Source organism: Lithobates pipiens, unplaced genomic scaffold (assembly GCF_037356315.1).
Source record: "Lithobates pipiens isolate NorthernLeopardFrog02 unplaced genomic scaffold, aLitPip1_a1.2 Scaffold_13, whole genome shotgun sequence".
NCBI lineage: Eukaryota > Metazoa > Chordata > Amphibia > Anura > Ranidae > Lithobates > Lithobates pipiens.
Genome location: NW_027507718.1, coordinates 41,801,617 through 41,824,685, shown reverse-complemented (window position 1 = coordinate 41,824,685; position 23,069 = coordinate 41,801,617). Strand labels below are relative to the sequence as shown.

At 42.0% G+C, this 23,069-nt stretch overlaps 1 protein-coding gene across 1 annotated transcript in view; it reads right to left on the bottom strand.

The window, feature by feature from the left end:
• Positions 1–23,069, bottom strand: part of RIC1 (RIC1 partner of RAB6A GEF complex) — a 217,357-nt gene that overhangs the window by 176,577 nt on the left and 17,711 nt on the right. Inside the window, exon 2 of the mRNA XM_077475048.1 lies at positions 2,583–2,690. Coding sequence (XP_077331174.1) covers positions 2,583–2,690 — 108 coding nt within the window. The remainder of the gene's footprint in view (positions 1–2,582; positions 2,691–23,069) is intronic.

Genomic DNA, 23,069 nt, shown 5'->3' with positions numbered 1-23,069 from the left:
CCCTCACTCGTCTCCATACCCAGCAAGGAGCAATATCTGATCAACTCCGCCACTGCCGACGGCTCAGCTAAGCGGTAGAGGGCACCAGAGCGTGGTGAGAGGGGGTGGCCCCTCTCCTGCCACCGATAAAAGCGATTTCACAGCAAATCCGCCACAGAGACCATTCTTAATGGAAAGCGGACCACCGGCCGAAGAAGAGGATACCAGGGTTATGGTAGCTAGCTGCTGCCATAAACAACAATATTCCTCTTCAAAGTTAGGACATATATTGGCATGCGGAGGTCCGTAAGTGGTTAAAAAGCACTTCAGTAGCTAATTTTTTTCCATTATTATCAAATACTAGAATGTTACACATTTTCACACATGGAGGTATGCAGAAACATGCCCCTCAAAGAAAATGCAATGGCACACATGTAAAATGCATGGTTAAAGTGGTAGTAAAGGCCCCATCTTTACTTGTACCTACAGGTAAGCTTATAAATCAGGCTTACCTGTAGATACAATGAATATCTTATAAACGTATGTTGTTTAGGAGACATTCACATCAGCAATAGTCAATGGGGTCACCCATGCATGCTCTGTGATGCAGTTGTTTTCTTCTTTCAAGCTTATTTTGTCACCTGTTGATCCTGCCAGTAACACACCACTTGTCCTTCAGTGACAATGCTCACTGACCTTACTGTGTCCATCAAGGGTCTTCATTAACACCCTATGACAGGAATGCAGAACAGCCCCTTCTCCAAAACATGGGGGGGGGGGGTCCATCTGTAGTGCACAGCTTGAAAAATACTAACTGATAAAAAGAATGCAGTACATTCACAGGAAGGTCATCGGCTCAAGAGATTTCTCGGGCAGGATCAACAGGTATTTCTTTGCAGTTATCTCACAGATATAAAAAAAAAAAAAAAAAAAAAAGAAAAAGAAAGGAATAGCATATTTAACAGACCAAAAGCGAGCAAGTAAGAGAATATTGTCAGAGTTTACAGACAGCAGAGCTAAACCGAGCAATACCTCGATCTCCACTGCAGCAGCACAGCTTGGGCCGGCTATAGACGGTGCGATTTTCTTTCCTGCAATTCATGCAGCCATTGTGTACTCCCAGCAGGGGAGCGAGAGAAGCCACCCCCGCTGGGAGAACAGGGATTATTGCCAGCAGCTATAACAGGCGTTAGCAATAATCGCATGTAAAATTCAACAGGCTGGTTGTATTCAAGTTGATCGATCAACTTGGCTACATGGTTAAAATCTCTGCTGTTACCTTCTGAATCGGCTGAGATTTGAATATGGCCTTCTTCAGTCTAGGACACTGGTAATGAAATAACAGAAACAAGCTAGACTATTGATGCCATCCCTTCTGTCAGCCTGTGTGTACTACAGAAGTGTCTGATTGGCACCCAGCGTCGAGTAATAATCTTTCAGTCTCAGACAGATAAAATTAGTTATATTTAAATATATAATTTTGTCCATTCTGCTTTCTCATGTTCACATTCACTTTAAACTGGTTGTAAACCCTTCCATACACCCAGTGAAGCGACTATCCTCAGGGGGTGGTGCACAGCAATAAAACAAATCCTTCTACACAAGTTGTACTTTATCTCTAGTCTTATATCTACATCCGTTAAAAGGCCAGGATTTATAAAGCATGTCTGAGATGTAGGAAAACAGGTGGCGGGGAGCCGACAGATTCTGCAGAGCGTAGTGAGAAGAGCTGATTGGAGGGAAGGGACACACCACCTTCACACAGCATACAGGAACAGGGCTGAGGCAGTCATTCACTGTACACACAGGAGATCCCTCCCCTGTACACACTATATTGTGATAAGCTTTGTTCACATTTTAGGTTTACAACCACTTTAAGGGCCGGTTCACACCATTGCGATGCGAGAACCCTGCGACTCAACTGCGAGTTCCTGCATTGCACTTGGCACGCAGGGCAGTTACCCTTCCATATGCAAACTGCTGGGGAGTGTCATATGTCAACGACACCCCCATTTCAGCTCGCATATCAGTGCGAACTGACAGTTTGGACATGAATCGGATCGCATATGTGTGAACACACATGTGATCCAATGCTGGTCCGAACAGAAAAAAAGGTCCTGTGCGTGTTTGCACCGAATGCGGTGCGATATCAGCCATACTATCTGTATGGCCGACATTGCATGTATTGTGAACAGCAGTGCACTGCGCATTACATGTAATGACTGCCATCGCAATAGTGTGAACCGGCCCTAACACATGCACTGCAGCAGGGACTGACACAAGTGAGACTCTAGTGCTCCCACCACCAATCCGAGTGCTACTGTACATGATGCCACAGGAGGCTGATATCAGGACATTCAAATCGATACTTACACTAAATGTACTTTAAAACATTTTTAAAAATTACTTTATATTTTAGCGAATACATGGCTGCATAAACAAGTTTTTTTTTGTTTTTTCTATCTTCACAGATTTCAGCTGACAATCCCCAATATGAAACCTAAATTACCAGTATGAAAAAAATAAATAAAAAAACTATTCCTTTGATGCACATTGGACATGCAGAATATACAAGTGCCTAGAGAAAGATTGATTAGACTTACCGCAATCACAATAACGTTGCTGTCTGGCCTCCATTCTGACAGCTTGTAAGCTCCAAATTGGGCTGCTGTTTTTGCCGACTCCTTGTAACTGGCTACTAGTACGCTGGGCTAAAATACACCAAAAAAAAAAAGAAGGGCAAAATAAACAGATGGAACATTTAGTAACCACTATTAACAAGAGCAAGGCTGGATTCACATCCGTGCATTTTCGCTTGCTGTATTTCCATTAAAAACAAATGGAAATGCATCACAACACATTTAACGCATGCAGTGCCGCATGTTAACATGAACCATGATGCACATCAAATAAGCTATATGTGATATGATTCGCGTTGACAACCAATACATTGCACTGCAACGCACGTTAAAAAAAAAATAAATAATGCACACCGAAGTGCATTATACGATTTAATGCACTATTAATTTCAGTGGAAGATGCAAATATGTGAATCCAGCTTTAATAAGCTACATAAGCATACATCAGACATGTGTAGAGAGGATGTGTAGAGAGGAGTGGAGCAATTCAGGCAACTGCATATTGGGTAGAAATCTGAATCAGTAAGAAGCCATGGGAAAAAGAAGGCGAGTGACCAGGAGCTGTAGGTCTGCCTACAGTCTGATCAGCAATGGAAGCTGTCACAATCTACAATGTTCTGTGAATAGGAAAACTACAAGGTCCAACAGCTTTTGTGGCTGTCGGCTTAACTTTTAAAACCAAATCTCATAAGAGCTACAGTACCTTCAAAAGGAATTCCAAAATGTCTACATGCACTTTGCTGAGAAAGCACTAAATGTTTTAAAAAAAATAAATAAAAAAAATTAAAAGCCGTATTAAACTACAGGGGGGAGCCGCCCCTGCAGGGAGAACACAATGATTATTGCTTGCAGGTATATACGCTGGCAATAATCGAATGCAAGAAACCCAACATGCTGGTTGTTCCTGAGGCAATTGAGGTCAACAAGCCTGCTCGCAGATGGTTTGAATCTCGGCCAATCCCTGCTGAACCGACAAAGATTTAAACCATCTATGGCTGGCTTTAGCTGCAGTTTGGCTTCAATCTGTTAGCGCAATTAAATCTGCTAGCACCCCTAACACTCCCCTCCCCCAAAACAACAATGATGCTGTCCAAAGGTGTCTCTGTGTTCCTTCATCCAGAGTTGTGTCTCAATAATACAGGAGGTGTGTTACTGGTCAGATAACCAGGTGAAAATAGAAGGGAAAAAAAAAGCCTTAAAAAAAAAAAAAAAGAAAACCAATGCAGCCATCATATTTACGGATTGGTAAGCTGCAATGCAATACATTCGATTTAATATCGCTTTAAGGCATACCAGTTAAAACCAGAGTGGATTGAACAAGTCCTAAATTGACACTAAGTGTAAATCCACCCTAACACTAAAATCCCTGCATCTACAGACATTGACGATCTAACCCTGTAAAAAATAAGAAATCAGTATACACACACCCTTTGTCAAGCCGATCTGATCTGATCTCCAGCGGCAGAAGCTCTGCAGAGGACACAGCTGACAACGGCTGTGAAATGAATGGGGAGAGACGTCACCCATAGACTTACTATGAGGCTTCCATTTATCGGATGCGGCCTCTGCACCCCTCTCCACAGCGAGCCGCGGCTGACAGCTCGGCATGGGATCGGGTTGGATCGGCTGCAGAAAAAGGCAAGTATACCGATTTCTTTTATACAGGACTAGATAGATTGTCGAAGTTTGTAAATGCTGGGATTTTTGTGTTAGGGTGGAAAATAAAATCTATTCAAAAATGTTTATTTCTTCTATTACTCTCAGGCTCCTCAAAAATCATTTCTTTGCTACCGTGATACTACTTTCTGATAGAGGGTGGCTGTGTTTGTTCCCTTGGCCCCCACTGTATGTAAGAACAGAGCCACCCTTTCTTGCATCGTAAGATGGAGTAGAAACAATGGTATGTGTATTCCACATGACAAACTAACCTGCACCACTCAGTTTAAACAAATGGAAGTGGAAGATAGGAGGTTCAGGAGCTTACTGAGGACAAACACGAGGTGGCAGAAAACACAGTAAGCAATAATTTCATGAAAATTTTTTTTTTTATAATATACACACACACACACACCCCCCACTAAAAGCCCATAATACACAAACTATTTTTGAAGCAGGATGGAGCCCTTTTTGGCCACACTGACATCAATGGAAGTACCTGAAAAATGTTGAAAGCCAGCATTTTTCAAGCCTAAGCAACCATCTCCTCTTCCTAGTAACTAACTTTCCATTGTCAAAAACGCCCAAATGCAAAATATATCACTAACAAAAAGCATACACGGTACGATTATGAATAAGTGCAATAAGTAAGAGATTACATCATTCATTTTGGTAATGAATATAATAACACCAACCTACTACTCTACCCATTTATGGAGAACCGTACTAAATTCACATCAATGTCCCCAAAAGGAGAAGTGCAGGATGTTAAAAAAAAAAGAACACATTTCTACTGGCCTATGTGATGGCAACATCGGTCTGATGTTGCATCTGTCCCCCGCCAGCTACAAGCCCAAGCACGAGTGATCACATGAGCGTGGATCGATCAGTTCTTGGTCTTCACTGAGCAGAGTAGTAAATGTCAGTCACTGGCTCTCAGCTCTGCCCCATCCAGAGTCTACTGGAGCACCAGGCTGGGGAAGGAGCAGAAGCAGCTGGCTCAGGCTCTTAGTGGTGCGCCGAGAGGCTAACCCAGGTGCCAGTCAGGCATCTGAGTGGATCCCAACATTACTGTCGGTCTACATCCAGAGACTGGAGAAGCTCTGTGATGTCAGTAGGCTTTGGCCCGGTGTTGGCTTAATCTAATTCACAGGAGTGCAGAAATAATTGCACACCTGTGATCCAGAAAAAAAGTATGGCAAAAAAAAGAAAAGAAAAAAAGCTCAGTCATACTTCTCTTGTATCCAATCTTCGGTTAAATGCATACAGTTTTTCAAGCACAAACCTACATAAGGTCCAAGGACAGTGGGAGGGGCTGAGTTTGCCCTCTGATGTCAGCTGTGTGGTCATGTAACTGCACATTGGCCATGTGAAAAAAAAAAAGTGTTTAGCTGCAGAAGTAATAAAAAACCAAAAAAAAAAAAAACCACACCACACACTGTGTAGTATAGCTTGTCATTACAAATGAGGAAATGGAATAACTGACTTTACAACGCTTTTGACATACTACTGAATTTCTGTTTTTTGAGGAGATACTGATAACTGACCACTGCTATATATAGGCCAAAACTATCCAAATCAGTTTTCCCACCCCAAGCTTGTCACTAACCACTAACCATAATGCCAGGCTAAATAGCAGGGGGGAGTAGGAGATGACCCACAGTCTCCCAAGCAGATGGGGGGGGGGGGGGAGTAGCGGGACGATGGAGGCACATAAACTTGAATGGTGTGCTTGCGGGACGTTACAAAAAGTCCTGCAAGCAACATCTTTGGGGCAGGTTGGAAGTGCTGTATTTAGTGCTCCCAAAAGCCCTGCCCATTGGAATGAATGGACAGCACTTCGGAAGCGCCGCAACACAGAAGTTTTTAACTCCTTCTTTGGGATTAAAAGCGCCCTGATAGCAGGCAAAAAGCGACACTTAAACAGAGGTAAAGTGCTGCTAAAACAACCGCTGGCCCAAGTATGAAAGGGGTATTAAAGTAAGTTTTTTTTTTTTGGGGGGGGGGTTAGGGTCACAATCTAACTATTTTATATTGAAAAAACGTTACAGATCACCACGAATATCAAAAGAAGAATTGAGGGGGGGGGGGGGGGGGTGCGGGAGGAGCATAACAAGGGTTTGGCAAGAGCCAAAACAAGTTTGATAGTTGACATAGTTAGCATTGAATGTGGGGAACAGCAAGCAACTTTTTTGTCCCCTCTTTCTGAACCCTGAAATTTCAGCGCAAACCTAACAGGAATAGCAATGCAACTAGTAGCAAGCTAAAGCAAGAATACCCTTGCCTTTGACTTAAAACCTCTGCATGCCCCATCCTTCCACCGTCTAGTAGGGCAACCCGATGGGTAGTGTGCACAACTGCCAAACTGAAGTGTGTATATTTCTGTGTAAAGGATTGGACTTTTTTTTCCCCTTCCTCAAATTGGCTTCATCAGCGGTTGGTGACAGTATCCCCACAACCTCAGGATTTCTAAATCTGCCTATACACAGTGCAAAGCACAAAAAAAAAAAAAAAAATTCAAGAACCGGTATTCCAGTTGGTCACCAATGGCAAAAAAGAACATTCAATATATTGAATAATCAATTACGGAATGGTATTAATAAAAAGAAGTTTAGAATGACTGGCCACTGGAAAAGAAAGATTAATGGATAAAAAAAAATAAAAGAATAATTGAACCTACATGCAGTGTAGTGATCCTGCAAAAGGTGATTATGGCTACAAAGTCACATGAGTGAGGTAGAGATCATTGATGTCTGGGGTGTAGAAATGGGGTGATCGATAGGATTGTGGTCATAAAATGGTGTACTGTACCATGTTCAGTGCACATTGAAATATTATGCTGTGAACATATTGGATTACAAATCCCAAAAAACGCTTTGACACAAGGAGACTTGATATACATCCAAACTCGTATTAAATCTCATTAAAACAGAGAAGGTCTTGGCAGCAGTATAAGCATCCAGCAACTTGCTTATATGGCAATGTTTCAGATCTTAAATTTATCCTTCCTCAAGCCGGATGGAAGCCAGAAATGCTCCTGAATGAAAATAGTATACAAAGGAAGTTCCTTGAGCTGGAGCATTTCTGGACTGAATTATCCTTCCTTGTTTGCCTGGAGGATGAAGCTCAAGCACAAGACACTCAGTGCAGTCCACTGTTGACAGACTATGGAACATTGTTCTGTGAATACCGAAATGTGGCTTCTATTGTGCAGAGAATTTAGCAAAATGGGCTAAAAAGTGTAATGTGTAGTTTGGAAAACGTTCTTTATTATGTTGTATAAATAAAATATGCAATATATTTTAGAAAATTAACCACTTGCCGACCAGACCATAGCCAAACGAATGCTACAGCGTGGTCGGCTAATTCTGGGAGGGAGTATAATGACGTCCTCCCAGTATGTCCCCTAGGGTGCACACCCGGAAGCACTTGGGATCACTGGATTCTCCTGATCCGACAGATCGGGGTAAAGGGCCAATGACAACAGCCCTTTATCATGCGATTGCTTCGTCCAATCTCTTGTCAACAAACCAGCGCATGTCCAGTTCAGCTCTCTCCTCACATTCGATCAGTACAGTGTGTGAGGAGAGGAGGGAACCAGTGCAGCAGCGGGAGTGGGCCATCAATTGAGTGCCCACAACACTGATCTGTGCCAATTCATACCTCATCCACAGGGCTGGCCCTACCATGGGCAAAAACTAGGGGGCGTGGCATCTGCCCCGGGGTGCCATGGCTCCCTCCTCTTTCTCCTTCCCCTGGACCATAGGAGAGATCTCCTCAGCTCCTCTCTGCTCCAAATGATGCTGTTGCCAACTCCTGTGGTGGAGGACAGGCAGCATGAGTTCATTATAGCCTAGACAAATGACATGCACTGTCCTCCTTTTATCTCTTGGGAGTGGCACATCAAATATCCCAGGAGGCAAAGGCTATTATTCAGTAAAGGTGGAGGGGACGGGTCTAACGGGGCATCAGCGGGAGGTGCGCCGGCTGAAACCACAACAGCCAACAGTCTCTTGATGATGTCACACTAGAGCTCCATGATTAATCATTAAAAAACAAAACAAAAAAAAAAACCCTACATAATCTTAGGACCAGTTCACACCATATGCAGTCCAGTGCATTTTTTCTGCATCAAAAACACATGGAAAGTAGGTTATATGGTTTTCAATGGCATAGTTCACTCCATGCACACTATACAGTTCTACACTATGCAGGTTATTGATGGAGGCTTCACCTCCCTGTAATGCTAAGCACATAAAAAACAGAAATGAACTGGAACGTGAAAACAGGCTGTACTTAGCTTAACCTTCCCTAAATAATCCACACCGTGTTTTTGCACAAAACCAGGTTTTTACAGGCACCCAGCTCCCACTTCCGCTCTGGGCCACCTAGGCAATGCCTCCTCTCCCCCTAGGCGGCCCCTCCCTCCCGAAATCTTCTGGGACACATCACAGGTGGTTGCACAGCCATTCACGACACACAGTGCGACTCGCGCATGCGCACCCAGCTGTGAAGCCACAAGTTCTCACAGTAGTAATGCCGGCGCCACGGACAGGCGGGGGGAGAGGAGCGAGGCTTCAGGCGCCCACATTGCTGGGCCATGGGACAGGTGTGTTTATTAAAAGTCAGCAGATACAATTTTTGTAGCTACTGACTTACACAGAACCAGGTGGAACTCAGTTTTTAAAAAAGTGATAACTTGCAGTAATATCCGCAGTAAAAAAATAAATAAATAAAAAAAGTTGTAGAAAAACACTTAAGAATTTAGTAGCAAAAAGAAAAAAAAAGAAAAAAGCAGACAGAAATTTCTGCATTAGCAGTTATCACTGCAATAACTGAACGAATTGCAGACTCAAAGACTTTCAAAGAAACCTCAAAAATCACTCCTATTCACTAGGGTCCTGCTCAGGAATAAAGCCAAACCATGACTGAGAATTAGAAAACCAGCAAACCTCTGTCACCGTACTTCCCATAAGTGTTGAGCCAGAATGAACAGATCTATATATTTATCAGCATGAAAAAAGCTGCTCATTGCAGTAACAAACACAGTGCTTTTAATTTTTTTTCGCCCATTACTTGAAAGCAAGGGCAAGCGACAGGCCCCTTTCATGGAGACATCAGGGGTTTAATCGACAGCCATGAACCCGGAAGTCAGAAAGCTCGACCCTTCTAAGATCACACAACACAGAGGAGTGGCATCTGCTCAAGAAGTTAAAGCGGTTTACATATGTACCAAGCTTCCTAGAAGAACTTAGGAACCATGATGGGTGGCAGCAAAAGGAGGGGGAATGGGTTCTACAGCTACTTGACAGTCAATAGTAAACTGAAAAACATCAAACAGTTTATAAAAATTAACATGGTAGACAAATTATTAACAAATAAAATGTTCTGTAAAGCCCAGCTCCTGAAAACCTTTAAACCCTCCTCTGTGGTGGGGCTGTGCCCACACTAAGATTTACCTGCTCGTTTAGCTCTAGGGGATAGAAAAGCAGTTTCACTTACCCAATCCTCAGCTCCCAAGGCACATGGTGCTCCCCCATTCTCTGGCAATGGAATGTTGCTCATGTCAAGTGCAGGGCTGTGGTCTTGATGACGTTAGGAGCTTAAGACTGTCAAAGCATGAAGGAGAAGAGGGCATGGAGTCTCTTTGTTAATTATGACTGATCGGCTTCTGTTCTATGCCAGGCCTTTGACAGACATGGCACAGAACCGTGCACCAGAACATGCATTCTCTGGATACCTTTGCCAACCCCCCCACTGCAGGTGACCTACAGATCTGTTTGCTTTGTTAAGCTCGGTTCATATATATGTGAATTGGAAGCATTTTTAACCGCATCCAACTCGCATGACATGTTAATCAGAACAGCTTTCAATGGGGCAGGTTCACACATGTGGGGGGGCAGACACAATGCCATTTTAAAAAGGGTCCTGGCGATTTTGGGTTCCAATTCCAGGTTTAAAAAAAAAAAAAAAAAAAAAAAAAAAAAATATATGCACCTGAACCAGTGAACAGAACCACACCAGACTGCTGCACTGAAACCGCTGCCACATATGTGTTACCCCAACCATAATGTGGTGCACAGCACTTGCGCCTGTTTTCCTGGAGCTTAGTTATTTCCCCTGGATATCTTTAAATCCACTTGCCAACCCACTACAGTACATATACTGGGGCTGGGTGGCTCATATGGGCACCGTAAATGTACCTGAAGGTTGTGGTTTTTGTCCAGATTCAGGGCGCACACGCGCAGGCCCTCCCCCTCTGCTGTGAATGAACACAGTGGGACTTAGTCAGCATGTCTCGGCCAATGATTCATGGCCAGGACCTGCTGATCAGCCATGTCTAATCACAGCCCAGAGTCCTGTGTTGACAAACACAAGGCTCTGTACAGAGGGAACAATCTGTTTCTTTTCCCTGCAAAAGCAGGGAGAAGAAACAAAGATAGTTCGTAAAAAGGCAATACACATTGGGTGGCTCATATCCGCCCCTCACGATTCGACCCAGCACTCCTTTCCCTTTAATAATCCTCTGTTCCTCCCACCCTGGAGACGCCCTTTTTCCCCACTCACCCTCCTTCCTTCTTAACTTTTCGCTTTACTTCCTCTCCCCCCCGCCCAAGCATAAAATGCTTACACTATTCGTTCTTCTAGTTCCTCGTTTTCCTCACTGACTTTCCATTCCTTCTTTCTTCTCTTTTTATGTCACTCTAGCCCACAGGCCTGATCCTGCTGGGACTGGATACTTGATAGGATGCAGTTTATATTTTCTATAGTGGGGAATGTTACCCTTCCTCATGTAAATTCGTTTAGGTTGTTCTTTTTCTTTCATAATAGTTTGTTATAAGGTCATTCTGCTAGGTGATTTACACTTGACCTAGAACAACAAATCAGTATAACTCTGGTTTAACATAATGTCATTTTACCAAAACCCATGAGGTGTAGACATCCTTTTGCTCTCATATGGACTGACGCTAATTTTTTCGAACCTCAGACTAATCTCCTTGAATCCTACAGTTGAACACCTGTTTGTATATGATATGTCCATCACTGTTTTTGTACTTTTCCATTGATGAAAATTCTCAATAAAAAATTTTTTTTATATATACAAAAACGCAATACACATTTCCAGCCAGTGCAATAAGTACACTGTATATTATTAGCACTTATCACTTTATTAGTGTGTCAGTGGAGGTGTTAGTGGTTAATCAGTTCCCACAAAAGTAGTAGTTAGTGTGAGATTGCACTAGCACAGTCCCACTATAAGTCGCTGATCACCGCCATTACTAGTATTAAAAAAAAAAATTATAAAAAAAATACAAATTCCAATAAATACACAGACACACACACACGTTTGTAGACGCTATAACTTTCACAAACCAATATACACTTATTGGAATTTTTTTTTTTTTTTTTTTTTAACCAAAGACATGTAGCAGAATACATTTTGGCCTAAATTCTGACCGATTGGATCCGCCTGTCCGTTTTTTTCAGGCAGATCCAATCAGGCCACCCATTGACTTCTTTTGGGAGGCACATGTCAGCAGATATGTGTCTGCTGATACCCACCTGGCATTCGATCCAACAAGATCCACTGAGAAACAAACGTATGGTAGTACGTTCACCATCCCCCCCAGCTGGTCGGATCATATGAAGAACAGACTGGCGGTCCATTTTCAACCAAACGCTCCATAGGAGAAGAGCAGGGATCTGCTCACTGTGCTGAGATGTACCTGTCATCCGCCTGCTCAGCAGGGATCAACGGAGCAAGCGGAGTCTGTCAAAATAGATCCACCCTGTGCGAAAGGGGCCTAACAGTGCACTAAGAAATTCAGCTTTAAAATGTGAATCAGAATGGTGGTGTTATAGAAACGAAAGACAAAGCTGCTATGCAAGTTGCACAGTGGTTTATATGCTAAAAAATTTGAAGTATGCTAAAGCTGATGAATGAAATGAAAACAATACGAAACATAGGGGCTTTCCAAAACTTCAGAGTCAAAATAGCCCTAAGAAATATAGCTACAGCAAAAGGGAGACCTGCATAACCCATTCGTAACCAGTACACAATTTACTTAAAACAAAACAGGTTTCACTCGTTTCGAATATTTCCCCGTCTTGTGTAACCCAGCGATCATCACTCTCTTCCTTTCCATAATAGAAATTGATTTCATGCAAAGATCACTGTAAGGGCACACTTCAAGTAGATGACAACTCTAGGAATGTAGATAGCTCAGTTGGGCTGTGTATAGTCTGGTTTTTCTTTTGTTGATATTACACCCCCCTCACGTACAGGGTGAGTAATACCTCTTCATTAGGTGGGATTCCCATTTTCCATGTTTTTGGATTAACTCTAAGAATGTACCAACACTTCGTAAAATCTATTTCTAGATCATACATACATACATACATACATACATACATACATACATACACATCAAAAGCACTGTTCAAGAAGGCTTAAAGAGGCCCTGTAGTGTGAAAGCTGTGCCCAAAAAGTGCAAGGTAAAAGGACGAGACACTGGTATTGCCTGTAGGCTTCCTACAGCTGATCTTTTGGACATTACTGGCTAATCTTGCCTTCTCCTACATCATCTCTGCGTGGCAGGGGCCACTAGGTAGAGGAGAAAGGCTTTCCTTTCCTTGTGTCAGAGCTGTCGCTTTGATGAATAGTGAGGAAATGAACCAGCATGGGAAGGAAAAATAAGCACAGATCTACAGTCTGAATAAAGCAGAAACAGGAGATCCTCGCACTGCAGGTCCTCAGATATAGCTAATTTTCTAGCAAGCAGCACAGTACAGACATCACCAAATCATGCATGGGCTCTTTCAGACTTGGGGTGTTCTCTGAAGAGCAATTTGCATTTGTATTACTTTTTAGGGTCCATTTGACAAGTGTTGAGGAGGCACTGTATCGCCTCCTCACCACCTAACTTACCCTAGAATGCCACATTATTGCAGCCCCGATAAAATCAATAAGTTTGACAAGTGGTGCACCCCCACTCTCAGGTTAGAAACGCAGCCGCATGTGTATAGCCCTACCTGGCTGTACTGCAAGGATCATGGTGGGCGGCCTCAGGGAAAGGGGAAGGCAGCAAACCATGGCTCAGCTGTCTGCCCATCCGAAACAGCCCATAGACTAGCAAATCAGAGGCAGAGTGCCTTAAGCTGACCATAGACTGTTATTTTGTTCGGAAGAAAGGAGAAGGAGAAGGAGAAGGAGAAGGAGAAGGAGAAGGAGAAGGAGAAGGAGAAGGAGAAGGAGAAGGAGAAGGAGGAGGAGGAGGAGAATCCTCCATCCACACTAAAAAAAAAAAAAAAAGAAGAGGTAGATTGAGGAATCATCCTGCTTGGACATTTTATTCTGACAGCAGGACCCACCACTGTTCATTGTCTGCAGCTGATCACCAACTGTTTCCAAGCATATCCCTTCGAAAGAAGTTGTTCAAATGGTCAACTCCTGTCAAGCAAGGACAGCCACAGCCTGTGAAAATTGGCCATTCCCTGCTGAACCAGCCGAAAATCAGTGGATGGCCAGCTTTAGAGTCACACAGCAGATATATAGCTATTGGATTACAGGGCAAGACTAACATGGCACAATCACATCTGAAACACGGTGCTGTTTTTAAGGATGAATTCTAGGGATAAGGAAGGGTAGCTTTTTCAGGGTACTGCTTAGGCAAAATTAACCTCTCTTTATATCCCCAAAAGGATAGAAAAATTTCCCTTTTTAAGTAGAAGTAAATGTTAATGAACTGCCTTACTATGCCAGCTACTGGATGGTTTTCAATCATTGACAGACCAATGAATTTTGCATGGTACTAGTATATCTCATCAATGCATGCATCAGTGATCTAAAACTCTATAAAGAATATCAAAGAGAATATCGGATGAATGATCGTCAGATTTCGTTTTTGCATGCTAGTCTCGTATCTGAACCGGCTGAACTTCGATCCATGTGTGACCAGCTTAAATAACTCAGGAAACACCGATAACAGAAACAGGTTTGGGTCCACGGCCAATAAAAGTAAATTCCACCAATTAATGAAAAAAAGAAAAGCATGTGGTATGTGATCCGCATGCCTGCTGGCCTGGCTGTGCTGAGCCTTGTCACAGCACAAGCCAATCTGCGGGTCTCAGCCAATGATTGGCCGCTGACCGCCTCAGTGATTCATGGAAGTTTAAAAATTATTTTTTTAATTTATCACAAAAATAAATAAAAAAAACCCAAGTAGTGATCAAATACCAAAAGAAAGCTCCATTTGTGTGAAAAAAAAAATTATATGAAGTTTGTTTGGATACAGTGTTGGATGACTGTAAATGTAGCACAATTGACAAACAGTATAAAATGGCCTATAAAATTTCCCAGAGGTCAAGTGAAATGATGTGATTGTTCCTATAAAAAAAGGCACCTCCAACTCAATTTAAATTTATAATATCAAGCAAACTGCACTTTGGAATTTTCTGTATGTGTGACGCCTAAAGGATTCAAAACTCTAAACCCCTTTCACACCCATGTTCTGTTTTTCATCCATCTGTTGACAAATGAAAAATGGACATCAATGCATCTCTATGGAAAAAACTCATGATCACCCATTTACATCCACTTCGAGCAACATCCGTTTTTCGGAACGGATCAAAGCTCTATTTTTCTTCCGTTAAAAAAACTGAACAGACGAAAAACAGATGTAAAACGGACAACCAGCCCATTTTGCATCGGGAGCGAAATAAAAAAAAAAAAAACCCTGACGTATAACAGATGTAAAACTAATAAGAACCTGATATAAACTGATCAGTTCTTTCTTTGAAAAATGTGGCTGAACTGATAACGGAACAATCATGTGAAAGGACCCTAAAGCCCCGGCCGACATTCTACGCATGCTGGAAAACCAGCAGCCAACCAACTCCCGATCAGCGCTCTCAGCCAATAGCAGTAGGGCTGTACAAAAAAAAAAAAAAAAAAAAAAACTTTTAGGCTTGATTTACACCTGTGCATTTTTAGCATTTAGCAGATTTGCACTACAGTCCATTTACCATGGATTCCTATGGAGCTGACAGTTGGATCCAACAGTTCCAGTAAGCGTGTAGAAGTCATAACACTTGTTTGAAAGAAGTTTCCAAGTGATGGTCTATATGGCCTTTGTGACATCGTTACCATGATATTCTTCAACCTCCATGATGGACATTTTTATTTATTTCAATTCTAATTTTCATTTTTGGACTTATAATTTTTTATATTTGTTTCAGCACCTTACCCTTTAGGGTATGCACTGTTTATGGATTTATATATATTTCACTGGTTTGATTATTCAGCGCTACACTTATACCTACTTAACAAAACAGAGAACCATTTTTTTTAGCATGCCAGCACAATACATGTTAATCAAAATACCTAATCAATTAGGTAAATCTGTGTGGTGTATAATGCTAACACTTGTGTGAAAAGGGAAGCAACCTTTCCTCAATGTGATGCATTAGTTCCAAGGCACCAATTCTGAGAAAAGTTTTATCTTCCGTGTCTATCACTTCCATCAAAGGCTAATAACTCAGACAATACTTTGTAACAGGTTCTCTTGTAAACCAGAGAAATACTTTGCACTTCCAAGAACCTGCTATAAATAATGGTAAAGGGAACTAAGAGTTACACATGGGTCACGAGTTACTTGTTGGGAAACTGCATCTTGTTTTCACTTGAACCTTGGCTTTGCTGCATGGAGGAAATTCTTTGATCACATTACAGTATTTACACCATGGTGGAGATTTATAAAGGAAGCCAATGGCTGATCTGATGGCCATTCACTGCTTTGCCTTGCTGAATGAACACCACATCTGTCTCATAACAGATTTGGTCAATGCAAGAACAGCTGTGAATGTGACTCCAACACTGAAGATCAGCAAATCCACATCTAAGGAATAGCTCCTATTGCTAGTAAACATTTGCCCTAAAAATGGCGAATCGATCATTTTATTAGTTATTCCACAATGAGCGTCCTAGTAAGTCCACGATTACCACATATCCACTGTACTGCAAATAAGGTGCATGTGTAGCCTAAATGTTATTTTTTAGGATTTGGATACAGTAGTGAAGAGTTAAAACCATGCCAAATTATTTTCTTGCAGTTTGTATTACATTGGGGAAAGTTCCCTTGGCCCAGGCAAGCAACAGGAAGGTAGAGGAAATCACCGTCCCTGGAAGATTTCACCTTACCTCTTGTTTTGGGGACAACTTAAAATTTTTTATTTCCCCTCACTTTCTATTTAGATACAATGGTCCCCAATACAAATAGAGGGGTGAATCCAAGATTTTCATTATGCCCAAGAATATTGAAGGTAGATGTGGGTTTGTTTGTTTTTTTTGCTCACAGCAAATGGGGATGGATAGAGAGATAATTTATAGTGTCCTCTGCCCCTCTCCCATAATATTCTGGTGTGGCGGGGGGCTCACACCAGTGACCTTTGCCGATTATGCCTGCCCTTTCCACCCCTCCTCGATTCATATAAGCTGTACTATGGCTTCCATGAAATAAAAAGCACTTATGAATGGAGGAGGCAGACCTTTCATTAAAAAGGAGAGGTAAGGCCAAAGATTTTTTGCGTATACCTCTCCTGTAGGTCACACAAGTGCAGTTCTTTCTGCACTCCTGTGACCAGTTATCAGCTAAAGCCCACTGTTGGCTGACGTCACAAAGCTGGTCCAGGCTCTGACAAGATCCCAGCCATATGGGATCCATCCACCTAGAACCCTGGACCGGCACCTGGCTTGGCCTCTCTGCAATCTACCGAGAGCCTGAGCCAGCCTTTAACGTCACCTAAACAGCCCAGGACTCCAGTGAGGGGCCAAGCAGGGTAACAGTGACTGGGAGTTTCTGCTCAGAGTGGAGGGGGGAGAACTGAGCGATCAGTTCTCACTGCAGAGCCAGCGATTGATGCTGTATCCACCTAGGCGAGTATAATTTTTTTTTTTTTTTTTTTTTTTTAAAGCCCTTACTTTTAATCTACCTGTCCTCCATTCACAAAGCACTTTCAGTCATGGAAGCCATAGTACAGCTTCTATAAATGGATTAGGGGATGGAAAGGTCATGCAAAATTGGCACTAATCAGTGCCTTTCACAGGTCCAGAGCTAGTATTAATCCCTGCCACACAAGAAGACTATGGCTGTGGGGTATAGAGGAGGGGTCCTGCTGCTGCCAGTGAAATCCTGTGGGGAGGAAGCGGGACCAAGCTGCGCTGCATGTCAATTTATGCACACAGCCCAGCTTGGGAGCATGCCCTCATGAGTGCTCCCACAACAAACAGCTTGCTATTGGGGACAGTCAGAGAAGAGAATGACTGGACAGTGCCAGTAGAGCAGGGATATGCAATTAGCGGACCTCCAGCTGTTTCAGAACTACAAGTCCCATGAGGCATAGCAAGACTCTGACATCCACAAGCATGACACCCAGAGGCAGGGGCATGATGGGACTTGTAGTTTTGCAACAGCTGGAGGTCTGCTAATTGCCTATTCCTGCAGTAGAGGAATCCATAAGTGGAGGTAAGGGGCCGCTGTGTGCAATACCATTGCACAGAGTAGGGAAGTATAACATGTTCATTATAAAGTATAATCTACACGTGTAATATCTTTTTTTTTTTTTTTATGAATAAACACAACTTTACAACCGCTTTAATCTCATAAGATTACAGGTACATAGGATCCAAGGGATCTTGTTAAAAAGGAGGAGTACAGAAAGCTGGGGGTAATATTTATCAGATTATTTCCCCAAGACTTTTTTTTTTTTTTTTTTTCCCATAGACCTGCAGATGGGAAAGAGTGCAACATATTGGTCTTGCCAACTTTGCTTTGAATCTAGGAGCCAGATATAAAAAAAAAAAAAAAATTTAAAAGTAGTTTAGGGGCAAGTTTATTTTTTAAGCTATCAAAGCTTTATTTTCAACTACAAAACCCCTTCTCTTATCTAGCCCTAATGTGACTCGTTACAGGTTTACACAAAGATAAACAAAAAAACCCATACCTTTAGCTCTGCTGTGGGTAAGTCACAGAGCTGAAGTTTTATTTTATTTTTAAATTGTTAACCACTTGCCTCGTCCAGAGAGCTCTTTGTATTCAGTCAGAAAAAGCCAAGCATTTTTCTGAATGCTATGGAGCCTAGGGGCCAACTTCCTGTGTTTCCGAATGCAACAGGGCAGCCACTCAGCATGGGACCCGGATGCAAGTAGAGATCGCTGGAGTAGTGCTATCTACAGTGCATCCGGAAAGTATTCACAGCGCTCCACTTTTTCCACATTTTGTTATGTTACAGCCTTATTCCAAAATGGATTCAATTCATTGTTTTCCTCCAAAAAAAAAATCTACAAACAATACCCTATAATAATGACAACGTGAAAGAAGTTTGAAATCATTGCAAATTTATTAAAGGAGAAAAAAAAAAAAATCCCACGTAAATAAGTATTTACAGCCTTTGCTCAGTACTTTGTTGAAGCACCTTTGGCACAAAATTACAGCCTCAAGTTATTTTGAGTATGATGTACATGTGAGATTTTTTTTTTTATTTTAATAAATTTGCGAATATTTCAAACAAATTTCTTTTTCATTGTGGAGTATTGTTTGTAGAATTTTGAGAAAAATAATGAATTTAACTAATTTGGGAATAAGACTAACATAATGTGGAAAAAGTGAAGCACTGTGAACACTTTCTGGATGCATTGTACTACAGTGATTTCCATCTTTCAGGGGAATCAGCCAGGTATAGCATATACATCAATTGCAAATGGAAAGGTGGAGGTATATAGGGCACTCCTGTGGAGGAGTGGTATGTATGAGAAAATATATATATATATACACACATACACACACACACCCACATACACATATACACTTTACATTACTCCAACAGTGACTACAGCATGTTTTAGGCCATAGATTGTTTGAATCTTGGTCCGTTCAGTAAGAAAATGCCAAAATTGGTACCGTGTATGGGTAAGGATGATCAATTTGGGGTCAACCAGCTTGCCAGATTTTACTTTCGATTATCACCAGCGGCTGGTATAGCCACTAGCAATAATCACTGTCTAAGTTCTCCCAGCGGGGATGGTAGAAGACAATGGCTCAGCAGGAGGGATTCCCCTGTGAACACTGTCTGTGTTAAAGGGGGAAATTGACAAAAAACATTTTCTGCAATCCATGGCAGCAGCAAAGAAATTTGCCCAGATTGATAGATATTGTCTGTTTTTTCACCTTAATGCATAGAATGCATTAAGGTGAAAAAAAAACTTACCTTTACAACCCCTTTAAGAAGCCCCTGCATTTTAAAGTGTCAGCCCATCCAATGGGATACTTAAATTACAAGGGGAGAGTGGGCACAGATTTCCATTTTATTCTCTAGGGCAGTGATGGCAAACCTTGGCACCCCAGATGTTTTGGAACTACATTTCCCATGATGCTTGTGCCTTCTGCAGTGTAGTAGAGCATCATGGGAAATGTAGTTTCAAAACATCTGGGGTGCCAAGGTTCGCCATCACTGCTCTAGGGTCTCTGCTAAATTATAATGTTCTAAGTAAATTGCTAGTAAATAAAAAAAAAAAAAAAAAAAAAAAAATTACAGATTTTAACTTGTAAGCAACAAGTGTCAGGCCTCTTTCACACGGACGGACCGTTCAGACTCTACGGTCCGTCTTCATCCTATCCCCCATAGAGGAGAGCGGCGCTCCGATAGGTACGTCCCTGCACAGTGTACAGAGACAGACCTGCCTTCTGCCTGCTCAGCGGGGATCGACGAAGCAACCCCCCGTTGAGAAAAGTGACGCCCGTCTACGGATATGTGCATATGAAAAGGGCCCTTTAAGTGGTTAAAGTGCCCTCATTTACAGACTTACATCATTTCTCTTTATCGCTGTTGATAAACATTTTCAGCTCAGTTTTTTTTTTCCTTTTGACAGCTCAGCAGAACACTTGTTTACCATGAATCGGGGGAAATGCGGTATTAATATGTCTCTACCTTACCTGGTTTTGGTTCCTGCTCACCTTGTAGTTTTAATGTGCCCTCACCCTTTACCTTTTATAGTGTCCCAACAGGCGTGCAGAATTTGGAATTCATTTGCTTTACCAACAGGGTATTCGTTTTACCAACAGGGTACCAGAGATACAGGAAATTGTAAATTGGTTTTATGCCAGAATAACCAAAATCTGGCAATACCAGAATTCCAGACAAATGTTTTGTCTACAGATCAAGATTATATACCGTACTTGAACAAATGATACATGAAATAGTCAATCTCATAATCTAAACAAAAATGCAAATCTGTCAAAAAGCACAACCCTACATTCACCACCACATCAATCCCTTGAAATTTGAATCTGCTGTTCCAGATCAGGTGCTAATCTTTAGACCCTCCTTGGGAAATATGCAGGTGTAACACGTCTTGCTTAAACCTCAGATATTAAATGGTGTGCTTTTTGTTTTTGACTCAAGTGGTGTCACTATGCCAAGATCAACAAAGTCCCTCTGAAAGAAAGTTGTGTATGCCTAGGAATCTGGCAATGCATAAAAAAAAAAAAAAAAAAAAATTATATATATATATATATATATATATATATATTAGTAATATATTTGAGATCAATCATTGCACTATAGGGAAAAGAAAAAAAAAGTCTACAAGTGCTGCAGATTTTAAATTTATCCAAGACTGGATGGCTTAGAAAATTCAGCACCTTCTGATGCCAAGAATTCTCCAAGCACTCCAAATCTTATTTACAGAGTCTGCAGATAACTATTGCAACAGTTGGTATTAAAGCAGATCTGCATTTTTTCTACATCACACAAGCATTGTGACGTGAACAGGAGGAAAAAAAAATGTTTTCTATGCGCCCTTGCGGTGACTGGTGTTGAGTGCAGAAAAATGCAAACACTGCACATAGTGTGAAAGGGTCTTTACAGTAGAGAGCCACCTCATTAACTGTAAAGCATAAAAAGCATAGCAGTGGAAATGTAAATGGATGTTACTGCTCCAGGTTGATCCACTTTTGCCACAATAATCCTTGTCACTAAAATACATGATTATCTCTACAGCTGGTATACATGAAATTTGCATCAATTTTTGAGTGCTGTCAACCTGGTGTTTACTAATCAAACATGATGGTGGAAAGGTTATGGTTTGGGGTTGCTTTGCTGCTTGCAGTTAAAGCGTTTGTTAACAAAAAAAATAAAAAAATAAAAAAGGATCCTGCTTCTTTAAAAGCATGTTATATGACACAGTGCTTGTGCCGTGTCATTTTCCCCCGTAACACCTAAAAAAAACCTGGCTGACCCTGATAGTTTCTCCCCACCCCACAGTAAACTGACCATGGTGAATCATGGCTGCTGAGTCCCGACACCATGATCAGTTTACATGCCTGCGACATCCGCAGCCTGCTGTCTCCTCTATGCTCCTGTGTCCTACTCCCCCCTACCAGCTCATGACAGTGGCCGCCCCCCACCTCTCCTCCTGCTGCTTGCATAACACTTACCTGTATACAACATCAGCACTGCCTCCTATTGTAGTATCCCCCCCCCCCCGTGTATGATTTGTATATATAACTGCTGCAAATACCTCCTTTTAGTGCCGTGATCACATGACTGGCCAGCTCTCCCCTCCTCTTCTCATCCCGACTGACGTCAGCAGGGGAATTTCGGCCCCTCCTGCTGCATCTGTCAGAAGAGGAAAGCTGGCTGGTCATGTGATCATGGATCTCAGCTCTGAAATGGGGTATTTGCAACATTTGTTTTTATAAAAACACAGAGGGGGATACTACAATAGGAGGCAGTGCGGATGGTGCAGACATGTTAGTTAGAGTGGCTTACCAACCACTTTAACTATACATTCATCATATCACTCCAAAAACATGCAGGTAGGTTAATTGGCTTCTGTCCAAAATTGGCCCTAGTATATGAATGGGGACCTTAGATTGTGGGCTCCTTGAGGGTAGGGACCAATGCGAGTGTAGAATGTACAGGGATAGGGGTAGACACTCACTCAGGTTGAACTGGATGGACTAGTGTCTTTATTCAACCTTACTAACTATGAAACTATATAAAAAGCGTGCTTGATGAAAATGTGAGGTCACTGGTCCAAAAGTTGAATTAAAAATAGATCAAGACTAAGGATCCAAAACACACTAGCAAAGCCATTAAGGAAAGGCTCAAAAGACAGAAACTAAAGGATATGAACTGGCCAAGTCAAAGCCCTGATTTGTACCCAACAAATTTTGTGTGGGACAGTTACACCAAATGCCTACAATAAGTAATAAGGGGGCAATGCCAGCTTCTAAGGTCAAGGATTTACTAATCCAGATACAGTTTGTAAGGGCGCTCTGAACTTCAGGACCAAGCAAAAAACAGATCTCTGTATGAACCAGAAAGTCTATAATAGGGTATCTTCCACACTTAGGGCTGCACTTATGGAGAGAAGCAATCTCTGAATAGGAAACAGAAAAACAAAGAAAAGGCGCCTCTAAGTGTAGAATTAAAAGCCGTTTAATTTCCCCAAAAAGGGGTTAAAAACACTTACAAGATATGTAGACTGGCAGAGCATATCATTAATATCCATGTAGGTGGTCCGGCATGAATGCAGTGGTCACTGGCATATACCAGTTCTTTAGGCTGTGTGTCCAGTAGCAGTGAGGTCCAGGGGATGCCAAAAGGAAAAACAGCAGGGAGCTCCAAGAAAACTGACAGGCCAGTCCGCAATCACAGTCTCAAAACACAAGGATCCTGCAAGTGACGTCAGCGGCAGGAGACAATAACCAGCAACCAGCGTGGACCACAAACAGG